Source organism: Ambystoma mexicanum, chromosome 12, assembly GCF_040938575.1.
Source record: "Ambystoma mexicanum isolate Mex_15411 chromosome 12, UKY_AmexF1_1, whole genome shotgun sequence".
Classification (NCBI taxonomy): Eukaryota; Metazoa; Chordata; class Amphibia; order Caudata; family Ambystomatidae; genus Ambystoma; species Ambystoma mexicanum.
In genome coordinates, this window is record NC_090936.1 from 226881295 (window position 1) to 226898423 (window position 17129).

General features: G+C 46.3%; 1 protein-coding gene across 1 annotated transcript in view; it reads right to left on the reverse strand.

The window, feature by feature from the left end:
* The window catches only part of VWF (von Willebrand factor), a 1005270-nt gene that overhangs the window by 639222 nt on the left and 348919 nt on the right, over positions 1 to 17129 (reverse strand). The window contains exon 17 of the mRNA XM_069628335.1: positions 15755 to 15846. Coding sequence (XP_069484436.1) covers positions 15755 to 15846 — 92 coding nt within the window. The remainder of the gene's footprint in view (positions 1 to 15754; positions 15847 to 17129) is intronic.

Consider the following 17129-nt stretch of genomic DNA (forward strand, 5'->3'; position numbering starts at 1 on the left):
ATGATGCAGGGGGTCTTGAATTCGATCCTTGCAGCCACTGGGAGCCAGTGGAGAGCTTTTTGGGCTTGAGGCCAAGGATAAGTCTTGCTGTCCTATTCTATAATATTTGAAAAGGGCAAAGGGAGGAAAGAGGCAGATTGAGAAAGAGGCTGTTGCAATAGACCAGCCCGGAGAGAACCGGAGCTCTATAAACATTGAGTTTCTGGGGGAAGGTGAGGAAAGGGAGAATGCCTCTGAGGGGTTGAAGATGAAAATGAGCCTTCTTGGCGAGGTCAGCGATATAAGGTGAGAAGGAGAGAGAGGTGTCAAAGATGACACCCAGGTTTTTGCCTCAGACGAGGAAGAGGTGAGGGGGCCCAAGGAGGGCGGCCAGGGAGTAGGGAAGAAGCAAGGGGGGGGGGGAGTTCCAATGAGAAAGATCTCAGTCTTTCTGGCGTTAAGACAGAGATCGTTAGTAGAACACCATGCCTGAATAGCAGTCAGACAATCGGAATGAGAGAGGAAGTAGAGGAGGTAGAAGGGGGAAACTTAAAGGAAAGCTAAGTGTCATCCACAAAACACTGGAAGTGAGGAGAGAAGGTTGAGATCAAATGGGCAAGAAGGGCAAGGTAAATGTTGAAAAGCCACAGCGAACGCATAGAGCCCTGAGGGACACCGCAAGTAGAGAATGAGGTAGAGGAGCCAAAAGGGCCTAGTTGAACCGAGGAGGGCTGATTTGAAAGGAAAGAGGTCAGCCAAGCCAGTGCTCGGTCCATGATGCGCAGATTATCACAGAGTCGATTTAAGAGAGTGGTATGATTGACAGTGTCGAAGGCAGAGGATAGATCAAGGAGGTTGAGAAAAAACAGAGGGAGAGTTGGAGTCAAGGTTTGAAGGAAAGTTCTCATGGGTGTTCAGAAGAGCACTCCCCATGCCTCTGACTGCTCTGCAGCGAGACCTGGAGACAGCCAACAGATTCAGAGTGGTGGATTAGTTGAGAGATGACCAACTTCTCTAAAAGTTTACCCAAGAAGGGGGTAGTGGGAATAGGGCGGTAGTTAGCTCGGGAGGAAGGGTTAGCAGATTGCTTTTTTAGGAGGGGGTGCACACAAGGGAGTGCTTGAGAGGTAATGGGAAGGAGTCTGCAGCAACTGAGTGATTCAGCCAAAGAGAGAGTAATGGCAGCAATATTGTCCTTGATAGTTCTAGAGGAGCAGGGAAGCACCTGTTTGGAGGAGACTTTCATAGAGCAGGCAGTCTTGGTGACCTCATCCGTTGCTATGGGTGAGAAGGAGGAGAGTAGGAGGGATGGAGAAAGGGGGACTAAGGGAGGCCTAAGTGCAGAAGGAGGGGGGAGGGGAGTCAAGGAGAGTGAGGGCAAGATGTCTGAGTTTTGGTTGTGAAGCGGGAGGCCAAACCGTGCAGAGGGCCTGGGAAGGAAGAAGAGAAGTTGAGACAATAGAAGGATTGGCACGTTCCTTACATATGTTGAAAAGTTCAGCAGTGTTGTTGGTGGCCCCAGAGATGCAGGCTTGAATATGGGTCCGCTTCTCGGACCTTATGGGAGTCTAATGCCTTTTGTGCAGGCGACAGGCCAGTTTGTCAGTGGATGTGCGAGTCCAACCACTTCCATTCCGTAACCCTGCACTTGCTTTTCAGTGAGGCTAGGTCGGAGTCATACCAATTCTTGCACTTGGAGGAAGGCTTCATGCAGATCCAAATGGCAGGGACAAGGATGTCAAGGATGTTGGAGATGAAGAGGTGAAATTAAGCAAGGGCTGAGCGAGAGTGAGAGAAAATAGCAGGAGTGCGGGGGTATGAAAGAGGTGACAAAGGCAGCTCCTGATACTCACTTCATCGGTCGGATGACAGAGAAGGAGGCTGGCATTGCAGGCAGAGGCTTAGCCAGGGAGCCCAGGGGCTCCAGATGAGAGGAGAGGAGAGAGTGATCAGACCAAGAGAGAGGTGTACTGAGAGGGATGGAGAGAGAGAGAGGGCAGCCGAGATGAATGCATCCAGAGTGTGCCAGGCTGAATGAGCCCGGCCAGAGGGAAGAATGGTGAGGGAGAACAAGTCACAGAAATTGCGGAAGGGTAAGGCCACGTCGGGAGAGTCAAGATGAATACTGAAGTCTCAGAGGAGGAGAAGCTTAGAGGTAGAAGTCAGGAGAGAAGAGGTGAGGTCGTCCCACTGCGATAGGAAGAGGGAGACCGGACCAGGGGTCCTGTAGATGGTAGCAAGAGTGATCGACAAGGTAGGAGAGATGCAAAGTTTGCAGACAAGTATTTCAAAGGAGGAGTAGGATTGAATGAGTATGATAGAGGCAGGGATCCAATCAGGGAAGACAAGGGCCACTCCCCGTCCAGGCTGGTTAGGCCTGGACTTGGAGAGGATCTTATAGCCCTCAGGAAGAAGAGTGTCAAAAGCAGTGACAGAGCCGGCATTGAACCACATCTCGGTGAGCACAAGGACGTCAAGGTCAAAGTCTTCCAGGAGAAGACAGATGTCAGAGGAGTTTTTGCCAACAGAGTGAGAATTAGCTATGTGAAGCTGGTTTCCCCTTTTAAAGGTTTTCCACAGCGGGGTACAGGGAAGAAGTACCACCGCTGGAGGGGTCGAGGAGGCAGGGGGGTGGAAGATGGAGGAGTGGCAGGAGAAGGGAGGAAATTAATGAGAGGTGAAAGATGCCTGTCAAGAAGCAGGAGATTGGGCTGAGATCCCTGGGTCATGATAGTGCCATTAGAGTAGACATTGATGATTCACCTGGAAGATGAGAAGTGTGTCAAGAGCACTTCCCACCTGGTTCCACCATTAATGGGTGAAGAAGAGAAAGGGGAGAAGACAGAACCTATATGGGGAGTCCTCCATAGGTTCAGAGAGGGAATGACAAAGTGAATGTCAGCAATAGTCTACCTGGAAGGAGCATTGACAAAGGTGTCAGCAATGGGCAGACCTGGGTTAGTGACCAGGAGACAGTTCTTAAACGTTTTCATTTCAGCTTCGAAAGAGAAGGAGTATAGGTAATAGAGTAGCAGTTAGAATAGATAGGGGAGATGGACAGGACCATAGGGGTGGGGGGGCAGAAGGATGCTCAAGAGAGGGAGACAGATGGAGGGCTGCACAGTGCATGAAGGAACTTGCAAGGCAGCCTAGCTGCCAAGCAGGCACAGATGAAGCAGGCAGTTTAAACAAGATTCAACGAGGGAAGCAGATTTTAAAATACTTAGCAATTGAGTTCCAAAAGACAGGGTAAATGAAGTAATTTGGCGCGGGCAACAGATAATTAATTACACACAGATTTTAAAATCAAACACACATGAAAATGGCAGCCTTTTAACTGGGCAACAGGTTTTAAAATACCCATATTTTTGTTCCAAAAGGTAGGGGAAAGGCATCAATTCAGCACGGCAGCAGATAAGTAAATACACTTAGATTTGAGAATCAAACGCACATGAAAAATGGCAGCTGTTTAACAGGGCAACAGGTTGTAAATACACCCAAATGTAGTCTTTCCAGAAAATCAAGGAAATGCCACAATTCAACCGGGGCAACAGAAGGTACTCTTTAACACAGCCTGCCATAAAGCTGGGCAGATTCATCTTTCTTGCATATGAGTAGCGAGCAGACTTAAACACAGTCAGAATTTGCAGATAGATAGACGCAACTATGATGCATGCGGGGGACAGAGTGGCACTTATGTGGAGAAGAAGCAGTACACAAGAAGTCAAGTGCCACACAGCTTTCAAGTGCCACACAGCTAGAGGATTGTTACCTTCCATGAGGATACTGCTGAGGTTGGGTAGTTAATGTGAAGTGAGGTAGTATAGCAATAGAAAGCTTAAGGTAAGAGTTAGGTAGTGTAGAGAGTAGAGAATAAGTTCCAATTAGGTCCGGGAAGTACACCAAGTGCGGGAATCCCAGTAGAGGGAAGGCGCACCTAGGCAAAGAGGAGATGGTGCACAGAGAGTCATGGCACGGTAAAGGTACTGCAAGTGCAGAGACATGGGCATAACAGCAGCGATGAGGAGGAGTGGTCTGGGTGACTCTTGGCATTGGTGGGGCTTGACAGGTGGTAGGGGCCGCATTCATGGATGGAGAGCACTTGCCTGAAGATACGTGCATAGCCACATGGGCTCTATAACAGATAGCAGCAAGGCAAAGAGATCTGGGAGACCCAGTGCAATGGACCGATGGGAGTGGTAGGCGGATTCCACGGTCGAGGCACATTGCCTCCTCCAGCCTCCCAGGCCCTGACAGGGCCAGACAGGGTAGCCTCTGCTCTTGGAGGTGGCCCTTATTGTATGGAGTGACTGTGAGTGACTGGGTGAAAGGAGTGTGGTGAAGTGGCAGGTGAACAGATTTGGAATAGTTGCAGTGTGGATGAGGGAGTTGTAGTGTAGAGGTAGGGTGCTGCACTGTGGAACAGAGAGTAGTAGCGTGAAGGGAGTTGTGTGAAGGAGAGACGTGTAATATGGAGTAGAGAGCTGTAGTGTGGAGTAGGGAGTTGTAGTGCAGAGGAGGGGGTTGTAATGTGAAGGGGAGAGAGTAAGAGTGTAGAGGAGGGAGTAGTAGTGAGTGGGAGAGAGGAGTGAACATCAAAGGGAGATAGCAAGGCAATAAGCAGCGAGAGACATTAGACGAGAAGAGGAAGGAGAATAAAGGTGGGTGGAGTTGGAGCTGCAGTGTAGTGAAAGGTGTGGATAGCAAAACGAGAGTGTGGTAGAAGGGGACTGACTCAAGAAGGGTGTCTGAGAAGCACAGTTCACTCTCAGAGCAAAGCCCTAGTCCAGAATTCCTTCTGTGGCTAGCAGGATTCCTATTGGACTGAGGCTGGACTCTTGTGGGAGCTAATATTCATAATGCAACCTTCTCTACCCTGCTCAACATTTGCTGCAGTTACTTTGGCCTATTGATAGGGGTCCTAAACAAAAGGGAAAAACTCAAGAGCACAGTGGGGATACATGAGTTATATAACTGACCCACAAAAAGGGGAGTCCCCTCAATGAACAAATTCGAAATGTAATTCTGTTGAGCCACACTCCTTCTAGAGTGTGTGGCTATCAAACTATATTTGAATAAATCTACTCTATGGCACACAATTGAATATAAAATAAATTATTTATTCAGTAGGCCCATGGGTCCTACAACAATACATATCAAACATGTAATAGAATCTGCCTCAAATTGCACAGATGCAGTAAATGAATGACAAAAGTAGTAAAACCACATCTCGACCAGTGAGTCTCTACAAATAATGCATGCTAGGTGGCCTATTGTACAGGCTATAACACTTGTATGCAATTAGACATTTTTATAGCAAAAACACATTTTGTAAATCACAGGTCGAAGAAACAATATCTCAACAGAAAGATGGCTATACATGCGAGTCAATCTTGTTGACACAAGTAGAGGAACTCAACCCTATACTGCTGACCCTGTCTAACAGGTTGACCTGGCATTTGTATCTAGATCTGAATAATGTTGATCTACTATTCATGCAACATTGATGCCCAAGTACTCTGTTAAAACTAAGTTAGACTGGGTCAGAGGTACAGCACCACATAGACACCCAATGTGCAGCTCTGCTTGCTCCCGTGGATGCCCTTGCAGCTGCCCCTCCCAGAGTCCCAATGGGGGCACTGGACATGGACTGTGACCCTGCCAAGTGGACTCTTTGTCTGGCCAATGGCCTTGTACCAGGAACTCTTAGACACCCATGTGCCCACTGGTCATAGCCTGAGGTCATGCCGAGGGTTCACTTGCTGTGACAGGGCCTTCTGTCATGCCTCCATAACCTTATTGACACCTATTGTATAAACTGAGCTGAGGCCTTGGCCAGTGGCCACCTAGTCTGTGACATGGAATTTGTCCATGGAAACCGTTGGGGAGTTTTTACAACTGTCCACCAATGGTAGGACTTTTGAAGGCTCACACTTGACACTTAGTATAGGCTTGAACCACACACATTTTATTGGTAGAAATGGCTGAGCAGCCAGACTTATCTTAGGGTGGGAGAAAGGGCTGTAGGCAGTAACAACACACTTAGGCTATACACATAGGCCAATGAAATACTGACACACTAAAGTTATATAAAAATAATGGTTTATTTTAAATATACACTAAGGTAAGTAATTGTTCAACAAGGTAAATAATATAACACACCATAAGTAACTTTAGAAAAACCAAGGCACTATTAACAGCAAGTAAACCACTTTGTAATACTTTTAGAATATCTGTTGTAGGGAGAATAAATTAAACAAATCCAACATAAGGTAAGCAAATACTTTGCAATAATTTCACAAAGGTCTAACCTTTTAGAAGTCCATTCCTATCTAGTCATGAGTGTTTCGGAGTCAGATTGAATGGCAAAACAGGTGAGGCACAGCTGTAGAAAGTTAAAAGGTTCCAGAAGAAGTATTCAGCTCTAGGTATGTTCTAGCAAGAGTCTCACGGTACCTTAGAAGTGAAGAAGAGGTTCCAGCATGATGCTCCCACGATGCAGGAACAGCAGACCTGTCACCAGATTCCTGGTTAGGCAGGCAACAGGAGGGACACTGGAGGCTGTAATCAAGTGAAGAGGCTCTCAGCAATGGATTATTCTCGGTTCTGTCATTTTAGAACCTTTTGGGAACCACCAGTGAAGAACGTTTACCACCAGATCGATTCTTCTTGATTTCTAGGTCCTGCACTATGGTGAGGGGACTTCAAGGAGTGGAATCGTGCCTCTAGGTCTGGAAGAAGACCACCAAAGATTCGGAAGATGATGCACTGCTCAGTGACCACAAGTCCTAGGGTATTGGCGGTTTGCAGCCCATGAAGGATAACCTCAGCGTGGGATGGATAAAAATGCAGGTCATCTCCAGACTGATTGGTCCCACCGGTCTGAAAGGGAGAGTCGTCCTCTTCTGAGTTCTCTGCAAGCTTGGAAGAAGGGGTCAAGCAGCAGCAGTTACACAGCAGGCATCTACAGTCGTCTGGAAGTGGCTGCGGATATCTCTCCTCTTCCTCCTTGTTGATTCTTCTGTTCCAGTAGTCAGCTTGCTTTAGCCTCAGGATCCATGCCTTTTGTGCAGGAATCCAGCCAATCAGCACCCATACACCATTCAAACTCTGGGTGGTGGGTGTCCTTTTAGGACATCCAGCCCCCAGTTGGAACTGGTTCCAGGCAGGCACACCAGAAGACAAAGAAGAGCAGAGTGTCTGCATTCTCCCGAGTTTCCTGTCCTCATTCCATCCAGTCATTATTTTGGGTCATTGGTGACCATTCTGTGCACTACCACTGCTGTGAGTACAGCCTGAAAGTAAACAAAAAGTAGGTAGTTAACACACTGCCACCAGCCACTCAGATTAGCGTGTCACTGTAACCAAACAGTTACAGGAGCAGTGAGAAAATGAATACTGTGTAGCCACTCAGCATTCCACAAAAGGTGGGATGTGCTGAGCTCACAGTATAAAAGTTAGGAAGGATTCTAAATATCCCTTTGCCCTTAGGAACATTAGTTCTCACAAGGAAAATAACAGAAAATAAAAAGGGAAAGCGATGGATCTCCCTCTTCCCACTGACTCAGTGGAACAGACCAAAAATCTATAAATTCAGCAAAAAGTGCTCTGGAGGATATAGTGCATACAAATGAAAATCTACACTAACAGAAAGTTATCATTATTTTTGCACCTGTGCATTAAGTGTATAGGGACACGCAGAATGTAAAAGGTATACCATAAAACACACAAAACATCTGCCACTCCTATCACACAACTATTCAGCCATCCACAACAGGATCTGAGGGAGAAACAAAATAGAAAATGTACTAAGAAATTACAAATATTCTGCAAAATGCTCAAAAACATCTGCATGGTCCAATACACACAAACACACATACACACCTGCGCAGTTATGCACATTACAGTCAGAGGAACAAAAGGTAATTAAAAGCATTCCAGAAAATGAAAAATATCCATAAAATGCACACAAAGATATGCCACTCCAAACATGTGTTAGGGCGACCATACATGTGCGCTAGGGTTAGATGGACAAAATGAAAGGAAAAACATGGTTCAAAACATCCAAAGCCTCCAATACACCCCTTCCCTCAGATGCAGTAATGCACAGTAGTGTCAGAGGAACAAAAGAAAAGGAAACATTCTCAAAATGGAATATATTCCTGAAAACACACAAAACATCTGCCCTTAAAACACATCCAAACACCCCTACTTGGCTGTGTGCACTAGGAATAGAAAGACAAAACTAAATGAAAAATATTCAGCTAAACTACTTAATGCACAGGATCATCTGCCACATTTACCATGCAGCAGGGCCATCATACATAGACTACAGGGCCCGGGGGACAAAACCAAGGCAACAGTTTGTGCTAATTGTAAAATATTCTGTAAATGAGCGAAATAATCTGCTGCACCTAACACAAATCTTTCACCTTAGCTCACATATATATCATACAGTACAAAGAAATGAGCATGTTTAAGTTAAGTTTACTTTGTTAGGAAGGTGTGGTATCAAACAGTGAAGACAGACACAAGTTCTCACAGTTAAATGGTGTTTATTGAACTTTAATGGCTTCATTGAACGCCCCATCTAATCCTAAATCTAAGGATGGGAGCAAGCTACGCCCATTAAATAATAATAGCGCAGTCCTAGTGGAGTCTCTGTCAAAATAAAAGGGCCTATAATAATAAACCTATTGCCAATCCTTACTTCTAAATACAAAATGTGTGGGACAACAATGTATGCAAAAGAAAAGTGTTCAAGAAATAATATGTCAGGATTGTTGAGCAGTTGGCTTCCGTTCCCGGGACAAGGCGGCACATTGGAACTTCACATACACTCTGACTCCTTGGCTACCAGGAAACAGTTCAAAGCATAAGTATCAGCGTCTTCTGCCAAAGTCCATCTCTGAATGACAGTCTCTTATTGCAGAGGGACTTCTGTAACAAACAAACACTTCCTTTCTTATCAGGATTTTCACATTCACAGGTTCGAAATCGGTCTCTGTCGTTTGGGCTTGGACCACGGATCCCCCTCCTTCGGGCTCAGATCCATTTAGCACAATGTTCATGATTGGTCTCCCTCATTCGGGCTTGAACCACAGATCCTCTAGTTCAGGCTCAGATCTCTTTAGCACAAAAACCGAAGACTTTTGATTGTACGATGGGTCTTGCTTAAACCGCTGCAGGACCACTTTGATTCATATCAATTCCTATTCTTTATCTTTTACTTTTGTTTCTGCCACTTCTTGGCTGAATATCTTACACAGACCTTCGATTGAGCACACTCGCGGTGCGGGAGCACTCTGTCACGAATATTGTATCTTCTTTGTTACAGCTCAAACATCCATTAGACTGTCCCTGCGTCATTCATCACTCGTGTTCAGGAATCTGTATCCTTGTTCTTGGTATACAATGTTGCCGCTTGCAACCTTCACTTCAACACAGACCAGTCTTCCATCAGTTTCCCCAACTCACCGGCTGTGTTGCTCTTTCTTTGATCTTGGAGCCAAGAATGGTACCACCGCGGCTGTTGCTTCTCTCCTACTCGATCAGCTGTGCAGGAGGGCCCCGGGTATCTCCAACACACAATACAGGTTTATTCAGTCTGGTTTCTTGGCCTTATGCTCTAAAAATCCGAAGGTCTCTAGAAAGTAACGTCTTTCTGCCGGAAAGGTCAAGGGTATCTCGCTCCTTGTGCACCCTTCGTGGTTTGTCGTCTTTCTTCCCTCGTTCAGCTGCCATCTCGAAACTGCTGTTCCTTTGTGTGCTTTGCCTCACTCAGAGTGTGCTCTCATGCTCCGCCTTTTATCTGTGTGGGGAAGTTTAATGGAAGTCAGAGGTGAATGGTTACCACTAATTGCCTGACCATAGTAGTGGGACATGTCAGGTACACGGCTTGGATGTGAGTCTATTTTCTCCCAGAATTGGGCAGTCCATCAGGGCCGGTGCAAGGAATTTTGCCACCCTAGGCAAACTGTCAGATTGGCGCCTCCCACCACAACCAACCGTCACCATTTTGTTACTGATTGCTGCAACCCTTAACCATTACCTTCACCTAACACATTGCTCGCGTCTTCTGCTGTGTATGGATTCCAATGCACTTTCTTCACATTAAACTGCAAGAGCAGTAGCATGTTGCTGGCACACTGTATCCAGGTAAGCTGGCTGCCTTGTGAAGGCTCTCGGATGCGGTTGTGTGTCAGCTGCACACATGTTCGCAGTGGGTGATGTCAGGTTGAGAGATGGCCAGGAACAGCAACCGAGAGCTAATCGCTTGTGAAGGGTTGTTATTCAAAGGGACTCTTTCACAGTGCATGGAGAGTTCATGTCAGTGTGACACTCATTGTACACAGGGATGCACAAAGCAGGCTTGGCTTGTATTGATGACTGATGCTGGCAGATAAAATTAAGTAAACACTGTCTGGCTTTCTTTTGTTTTGCTAGCACTCAACTTACCCTCCACACTGGATCTGTTGGTTGTCTCTATTACCATCCGTCTGGCTTTAGAGCATCCAGAGGCACAGAAACAGCTCTTCTGAACACCGTGAGGACCTGCTCTCAAATCTTGACTCCAACTCTCCCTCTGTCCTCATTCTTCTCGACCTCTCTTCTGCTTTCGATATGGTAAACCACAACATCCTGATCACCCGTCTCAGTGATACCTTGGGCATCACAGATTAGGCCCTGGCGTGGCCCACCTCCTTTCTCTCTGGCCGTCCCTCCCAGGTGGAACTTGGGTCCTTTCTCTCCTCTATTACTCTCTCTACCTGTGGTATCCCCCAGGGATCTAACCTATCCCCCTGGTTTTTCAATATCTACATGGCCCCCTTAGCCCACAGGATCTCTTCCTTTACCTCCAACTTTCAGTGTTATGCCAATGACTTGCAGCTCTCTTACAGGCTACCCTCGGCCTCATCCTCGCTCATTCCTGACTGTCTATCTGCAGGTCAGTCTTGGTTTGCTGCTAACGATCTTTGCCTGAATGCTAGCAAGAGAGATCATACTCATTGGGACCCCTGTTCCCGCTTTCCCACTCTCACACTGGCCAACCTCCCTAGGGCCTGCGCCCTCACCTACCAATGAGGCAAAAAATCTAGGGGTCATCTCTTCTCCTCTCACATCTCAGATATCTCCAAAAAGTCCCACTACCAACTGCAACTCCTGAGAGGTATTGTGCCTTTTCTTACTTTCCCCCAGAGACTCACCACCTTGCAAGCCCTGGTTCTCTCTAGGCTGGACTATTGCAACAGTCTCTTCCTTAATCTTCTTACCTCTACTCTCTGTCCTCTACAACTCATCCAGAAGAGAACCGCAAGACTTATCCTTGGCCACAAGCCCACTGGCTCCCCGTGGCTCCAAGGATCAAGTTCAAGACACTCTGCATAAGCCACAAGACTTTCTGGGGCCAGGGCTATCTACAACGCTCTCTTCCTAAATACTCTCCCTCTAGAGTCCTCCACTCGTCCTTCTGCAAATCTCTGCGGGTGAGCTACTTTCACAAACAGATTTGGAGGTAGATCTTTATCCTCTGCAGGTGTTTCCCTCTGGAACAGCCTCCCTGCCTCTCTCCGTCTTGAGCCGGAGCCTTAAGTTCTGTAAACTTCTCAAGACCTTCTGCTTCTCTTCATCCTTCTCTCTCCCTCTCCCCTGCTAACCTCCGTTCTTTTTCGCTCCACCCTTCTTCTCCTCCCTAACTCTGTTCAGTTTTGCTGACTGGTTGCCTGGTTCACCTCCAGAGCCTTACAGGTTCCAGGCTCCCCCGCCAGTCTTTTGCACTTGCCTCCGTGCCACTGCACTATGTTCAGCATTACTGCACTTTCAGATCACGCTCCATGAGTGGGGCAACCTCTCTCTGCTTTTAACCCAGGGCCCTGCTGGACTGGACTCATTATTCCCCCATGCCTCCCTTCCTCGCACCTCCTTCTGTACGCATGCATGACCTAAATGTACCAGGACTAGTTAGTTTGTCTGTCCTTTCGGTTACATGTAATTATAACGATCCAAAATAACTAATACCATAATAACGAATTCCCAAATAAATTCCTTTATCGTTGTTTTTGAGGGGGTTCTATCCCAAAGCCCCCCCATTATTTTGTTCTTAATTCTTTTTCCCATCCCAAAAACCACTATCCCCCCTTCCAATCCCTTTTTAGTTTTTTTTCCGAATTCACTATTTTGGAATTCATTATTTTAGGTTCTTTTATAATGGTAATAGTTATTTTGGTATTCATGATAATCACTGCATACCATCCTGTCCCCACCCTGTTGTGCCCCTTCTCCCTAGCTTGGTCGCTATTGTACCACTTCATGCACTTGCACCAGGTGAAATGCCGTCAGGCCGAATATGCCAGTTTTTCTGTCAATCACACGGAAACCTCAAGGCCTAAGAGTGATTACTGTATTTCCTTGTTCCCTTCCCTCCTTGAAGCGCTTTGAAGCACTCCACCTGTGTATAATCGCTGTATAAATGAACAATAAAATAAGTGAAAATAAATAAATTAGTGTCATGATGTTCCCTTAAATAGGCTACCTTGCTCTCCAGTACTAGAGGAAGTGTGATGAGCCGGCACTCCTCACAGCCCCCAAATCCCCGTTTTCTTTTTTAAGCAACAACTTTATTTCAAAGTGACCTACTTGAGCAGAGCTGTGACCGAGCAGTAATGAACTGCACTTACTCAAAACATCTTTTGCCGTTGGTGCAGCCTGACTGATGGGGCTGAGGACTGACTCTGAGATGACCTCATGCGATATGGGCCTATTGGCTTGAGTAAAGCGAGCTCAAAGACATTCCAGGAGTGGATGTGTTTTGGGCAGGAAGTGGGTGGGAATGGCTGGCTATAGGGATTAGCATGGCCTTAGGTAGCCAATTGACTTGCAAGCTCAAATTGGCACAAGTTTCCCATGAAGGCAGATGGGGCAACTCGGCATGCCCATTTTCCTCACATTTGATGTAATCACTAAAACAATGTCAGAGAATCAGGAAGACTCCGTGACCTGCAAGGATACTAGGATTTCCTGCAGTCCAGAGCCTCAGTAAAGATCCCGTATTTATTCCATGTGGGGCATTCTGTGAATTTCTTCCTCCGCTGGATGCGTTGAAAAGCTATATTTTGACTCCCCAAATGGGTAGCGTGAGGAACTGACTACATTATTCAAGGTCCTGGCCATGTCAAAAACAAGTGTTGCCCCAAGGAAGGAAATGGCAGCCTTGTTATTGATTGACCTTGGAAGGTTGAAAAGTGGAGTCAGTCCTGCTTGCATTAGTGCTATTGACAGGAAGGGTTTGCACTGCACACAGGCGGGGCATCTACAGCAGACGTGTTAACAAAGTGAGCAAAGTTAATGCATAATATATTGTATGCACGCACCTCTGCCTACACTCTGTGCTATTTTCCATTGTTATAGTCAGTGCATTTAGATTAAGGGTACAAATGGGCGTGCAACCCGAACTATGTTTTAAAGGCGTTTGCAGGAGACGCACTGACTTTCTTGTAGTGAAGGAGACATAGGGCACACAGGAGCATGCAATCTGCACAATGTCAGTCTCCTTGTGTTGCACGTGCAGTACAGTAGAGGACGCATGTTAACGCTGGTACCAGTTCCTGCTAAGAGGATTTGAAGAGGAGGAGGGAGAGTGCGAAGGAAGCAGGGTCAATCAAGGCAAGGCAGTATACTATTAGTGTGGAGTCCTCACCTGCATGACGTTGGACTGTTCTCAGCACAGGCTCCAGTACAGGCAGGGCTCAGCCCCAAGGCCGCTCTCAAAGCACAGCAGGGGCTGCTGCGTCCAGGATGGGTGGCCTACACAACAGGTACTCACTGGCCTGGCGCACTCGCGCCGCACAGCAAAAGGCTGCTGCCGGCCTCCAGCCAGGGTGCGCAGGCCACCACGTCTGATGAACGGTCCGGACGGTGGACCAATTCAAGTTAACAGGCTCGCTCAGGGTAGGGGGCTCAGCCAGGTTGCAGAGTGCACTGCAGCATGCAGCATGCAGCATTCCCTGAGAGACTGACACCATGACCATCACGATGATCGGTCGAGACTCGAGGGGGCACATATGGTGCTTTGTTCATGGCCTGCCACGTGGAGTGCAAATGTGCAGGTGTCGGACTCTGCCAGCGCTGCCACGCCCATGCCACTTGTGACCCATGCCCGACCCCAACCTTTGCGTGTCGTGGCGCCGCCTGGTCTGCTGCTGCTGCAGCCAGCCTCAGCCTGCAGACAGTCAAGGCTGGTGTTATCAGAGGCAAGGCAGTTAGTATTATACAATTAGTGTGGTGGTTTTAAAGCAGCATTTTGCCGCTCTAACATTTCCACATATAGGCAAGCACCTAACCTTGCCTAGTGATAGCACCGGCCCTGCTGTCCATGTGAAAGTGTTTGTGCAGGAAAAGCGGGCAGGGGAAGGGGTTTCCATATATCTTACTGGATAGGATGGGGTAAAGGTGTTCCAGGGAAGAGAGGGATACCGCATTTCGCCATCTGGTGTCCCACTCCCAAAGATCCCTCACCCAGGTGATCCTCCTGCACTGGTCCACCCCCAGGAACTGTATCCAAAAGGGATGGCCATGTCCTTGCCAGCTCAATGACATAACCCTGGGGACTAGTGGGTGAGACACCTTCTGGTTTCTAACAACATCCATAAAAAGTTGCTATCTATGAACATAGGGAATGCTGACATTAAGCTGTCTTATATAATCAAACATGGAACATAAAATAAAAGCACATAAAACCAACATTGCCATAACCTTAACTGACCCTCACAAATGACAAGAGGCAACATCACTGAGGTATATCTGTACAAAGTATGCCAACAACAAACCAACATATGAAGCAAGCAGACAAATTCTAAAAGCACACAAAAGTAATCATTTGAATAAAAAAAGAATAACACACATTATTAAATTATCTCAAAACATACATCCATACGTAATCAAATAAATTGCTCACAACAAAATCTACTCTTCCAGTTAACTTCAAACCACATCCCCACCGAACAACTAACATTCACAAGCAAAGTACAAAAAATACAAATACATTTCAGCAATGTGGATTTTAATGTTGTTTGTATGCTATGGTTAAATAGTTTCCAAGTACATATATAAGTGTTAAAGCTGGCGGTGAGTGGGGTCTTGGCCAATGGCTCTGTCGACGGCCACCCTCTTCTGAGGCCCGGAGTCTGAATAGCTATTACTCCTTCCTTTTGCCATTTAGATACATCTACCACCACAATTCCGAGGACATTTGGCTTCACCGAGCAATGCTAATCATTGGAGGCGTGGCCCGTATAAAAGCCTGCGCAGAGCACTTCAGTCTTTGGCTTCATCGTGCGGGATCGATTGATTCCACCTGGGCAGGCTCGTGTCCTCTGCCTCTGTACCTTTGCGGACATTATTAATCATTGTTTACATTTAAATACTCTGCTCTCCCAGGTGAGAAATTTGACAGGCTCTTTGGTAGCACCCCGGGATGCACATTATGGTGTCTGCCTACGCCCTCCCAAGCCCGGGACCGGGCCATACCTGCTCTCCTCCTTCGAGCAGCAAATGCACGCAGGTGTGCACAAGGCCTGTGAAAATCGGGGCAACATGCTTTTTCCACAGTCCGTGAAGGCATGGCTGCAGTGCACCCCCGTTACCCACATTCACAGCTAGGTGACCTCACCTGCCCAGTACCATTGGTCATCTCGTATTTTAATTGTCATAGGCACAAGGAGTCTAAACATAAATACACATATTACTTAACATGCTCAGTTTCAGAGAAAATGCTCACCTCTGTGTGATGGCTGATCAAAGTACGCGTCTGGGAAATAGGCTCCGGGAACCTCGTTGGAGCTGCAGTGCATCAAGCCGTTTTCACAATAGCTAAAGGAAGAAAAGGCATTCGACACATTAATGGCATACTAACTATTATTTGCAGTGTTGCATCGTGTACAGATGGAAAATCTAGAGTTGCACCGACTACCCCTATTTTGTTCCTTCAAAAACCTCTTAAAAAATGCCTTACAGATGTATCCAATCCACCATTGACCTATTAAACTTCGGTGAAATGACATCTGATGTCTCTTTCGCTAGCCTGTGATTAGGGGGAAATGACATAACAGACCTCCATATGTTGAAATGTCCTCTTTTTGAATGGGTGGTACATCATTTACCTGGCTGTTCCAGGATATTCAATTGATAAGTTGCCTGTTTGATACTGATTACTTCGACTTAAGGCAAATAAAAAAGTAGTAGCGTTAAAAAATATATATATTATTTATGTTTGTCAAGAGATGTAGAACTCTAATCTCTATCCATTGGTCAGCTTCACTTCTCATGTATTCTCTTAGTAGCAATAAATACATGAAATGTAAAGCTGCTTAGTCTTCATTCAGTCTCTTGAACAAATGTGATTAGGAACTTTATCTCCAAATCCCAGGATTTTGTGCTTCATAATGTAATTACTTTTTCAATTGGCCCGAAACGTTGCCTCCAATTTGGGTTCAGCGCTTCCCCATAGGATCTCTGTCTACAACCTGCAGGGTCTAACCTAAGTCAGGTAAGTTCCCACTTTTTTGATTTCGGGGGATCAGAACTTAAAGGGAACTAAATATATATGAGAAAGTCGAAAGGTAAGTCTCATTACCCCCCTTTCCAGTGCCCAAAAGTTTGAGTGAGACAGGTGTTTACAAACTCAACAAATACAGTTTGCTGTTGTGTGTTATTAAACCCAATACACAAATGAAGAATCAAAAACAATGTATTATATATTGTATATGATTAAAGGAGGGGCAAACAATGCCACATAAAACACACAACAAATAATGTTACAAAGGAATATTCTAAAAACCTTTTAACAACCAGGGTATGTTACACATAATGAGTCAACTTGCAGGGTTCAGCATTTCTTGAGTCAATGGCAATCTCAATGGGCTTTTGGAACTTTGCCTCCATGCTCCATTTTTCATCGGTCTTCTGTTGAGTCACTTTCTCGGGTTTCGCAGTTCAATCAATCCCATGCACAACTTGTTATACTACAGTTCACTCCTAGGCGGCTGCCTCGGAAGCCACCAGAGTGGGGTTCATGAAGGTAACTGATTGGCCAACTCAGTAAGTGAGTTGGAAGAAGAATGTGGCACTTCAGTCAGGCTAGGACAAATCCTGCT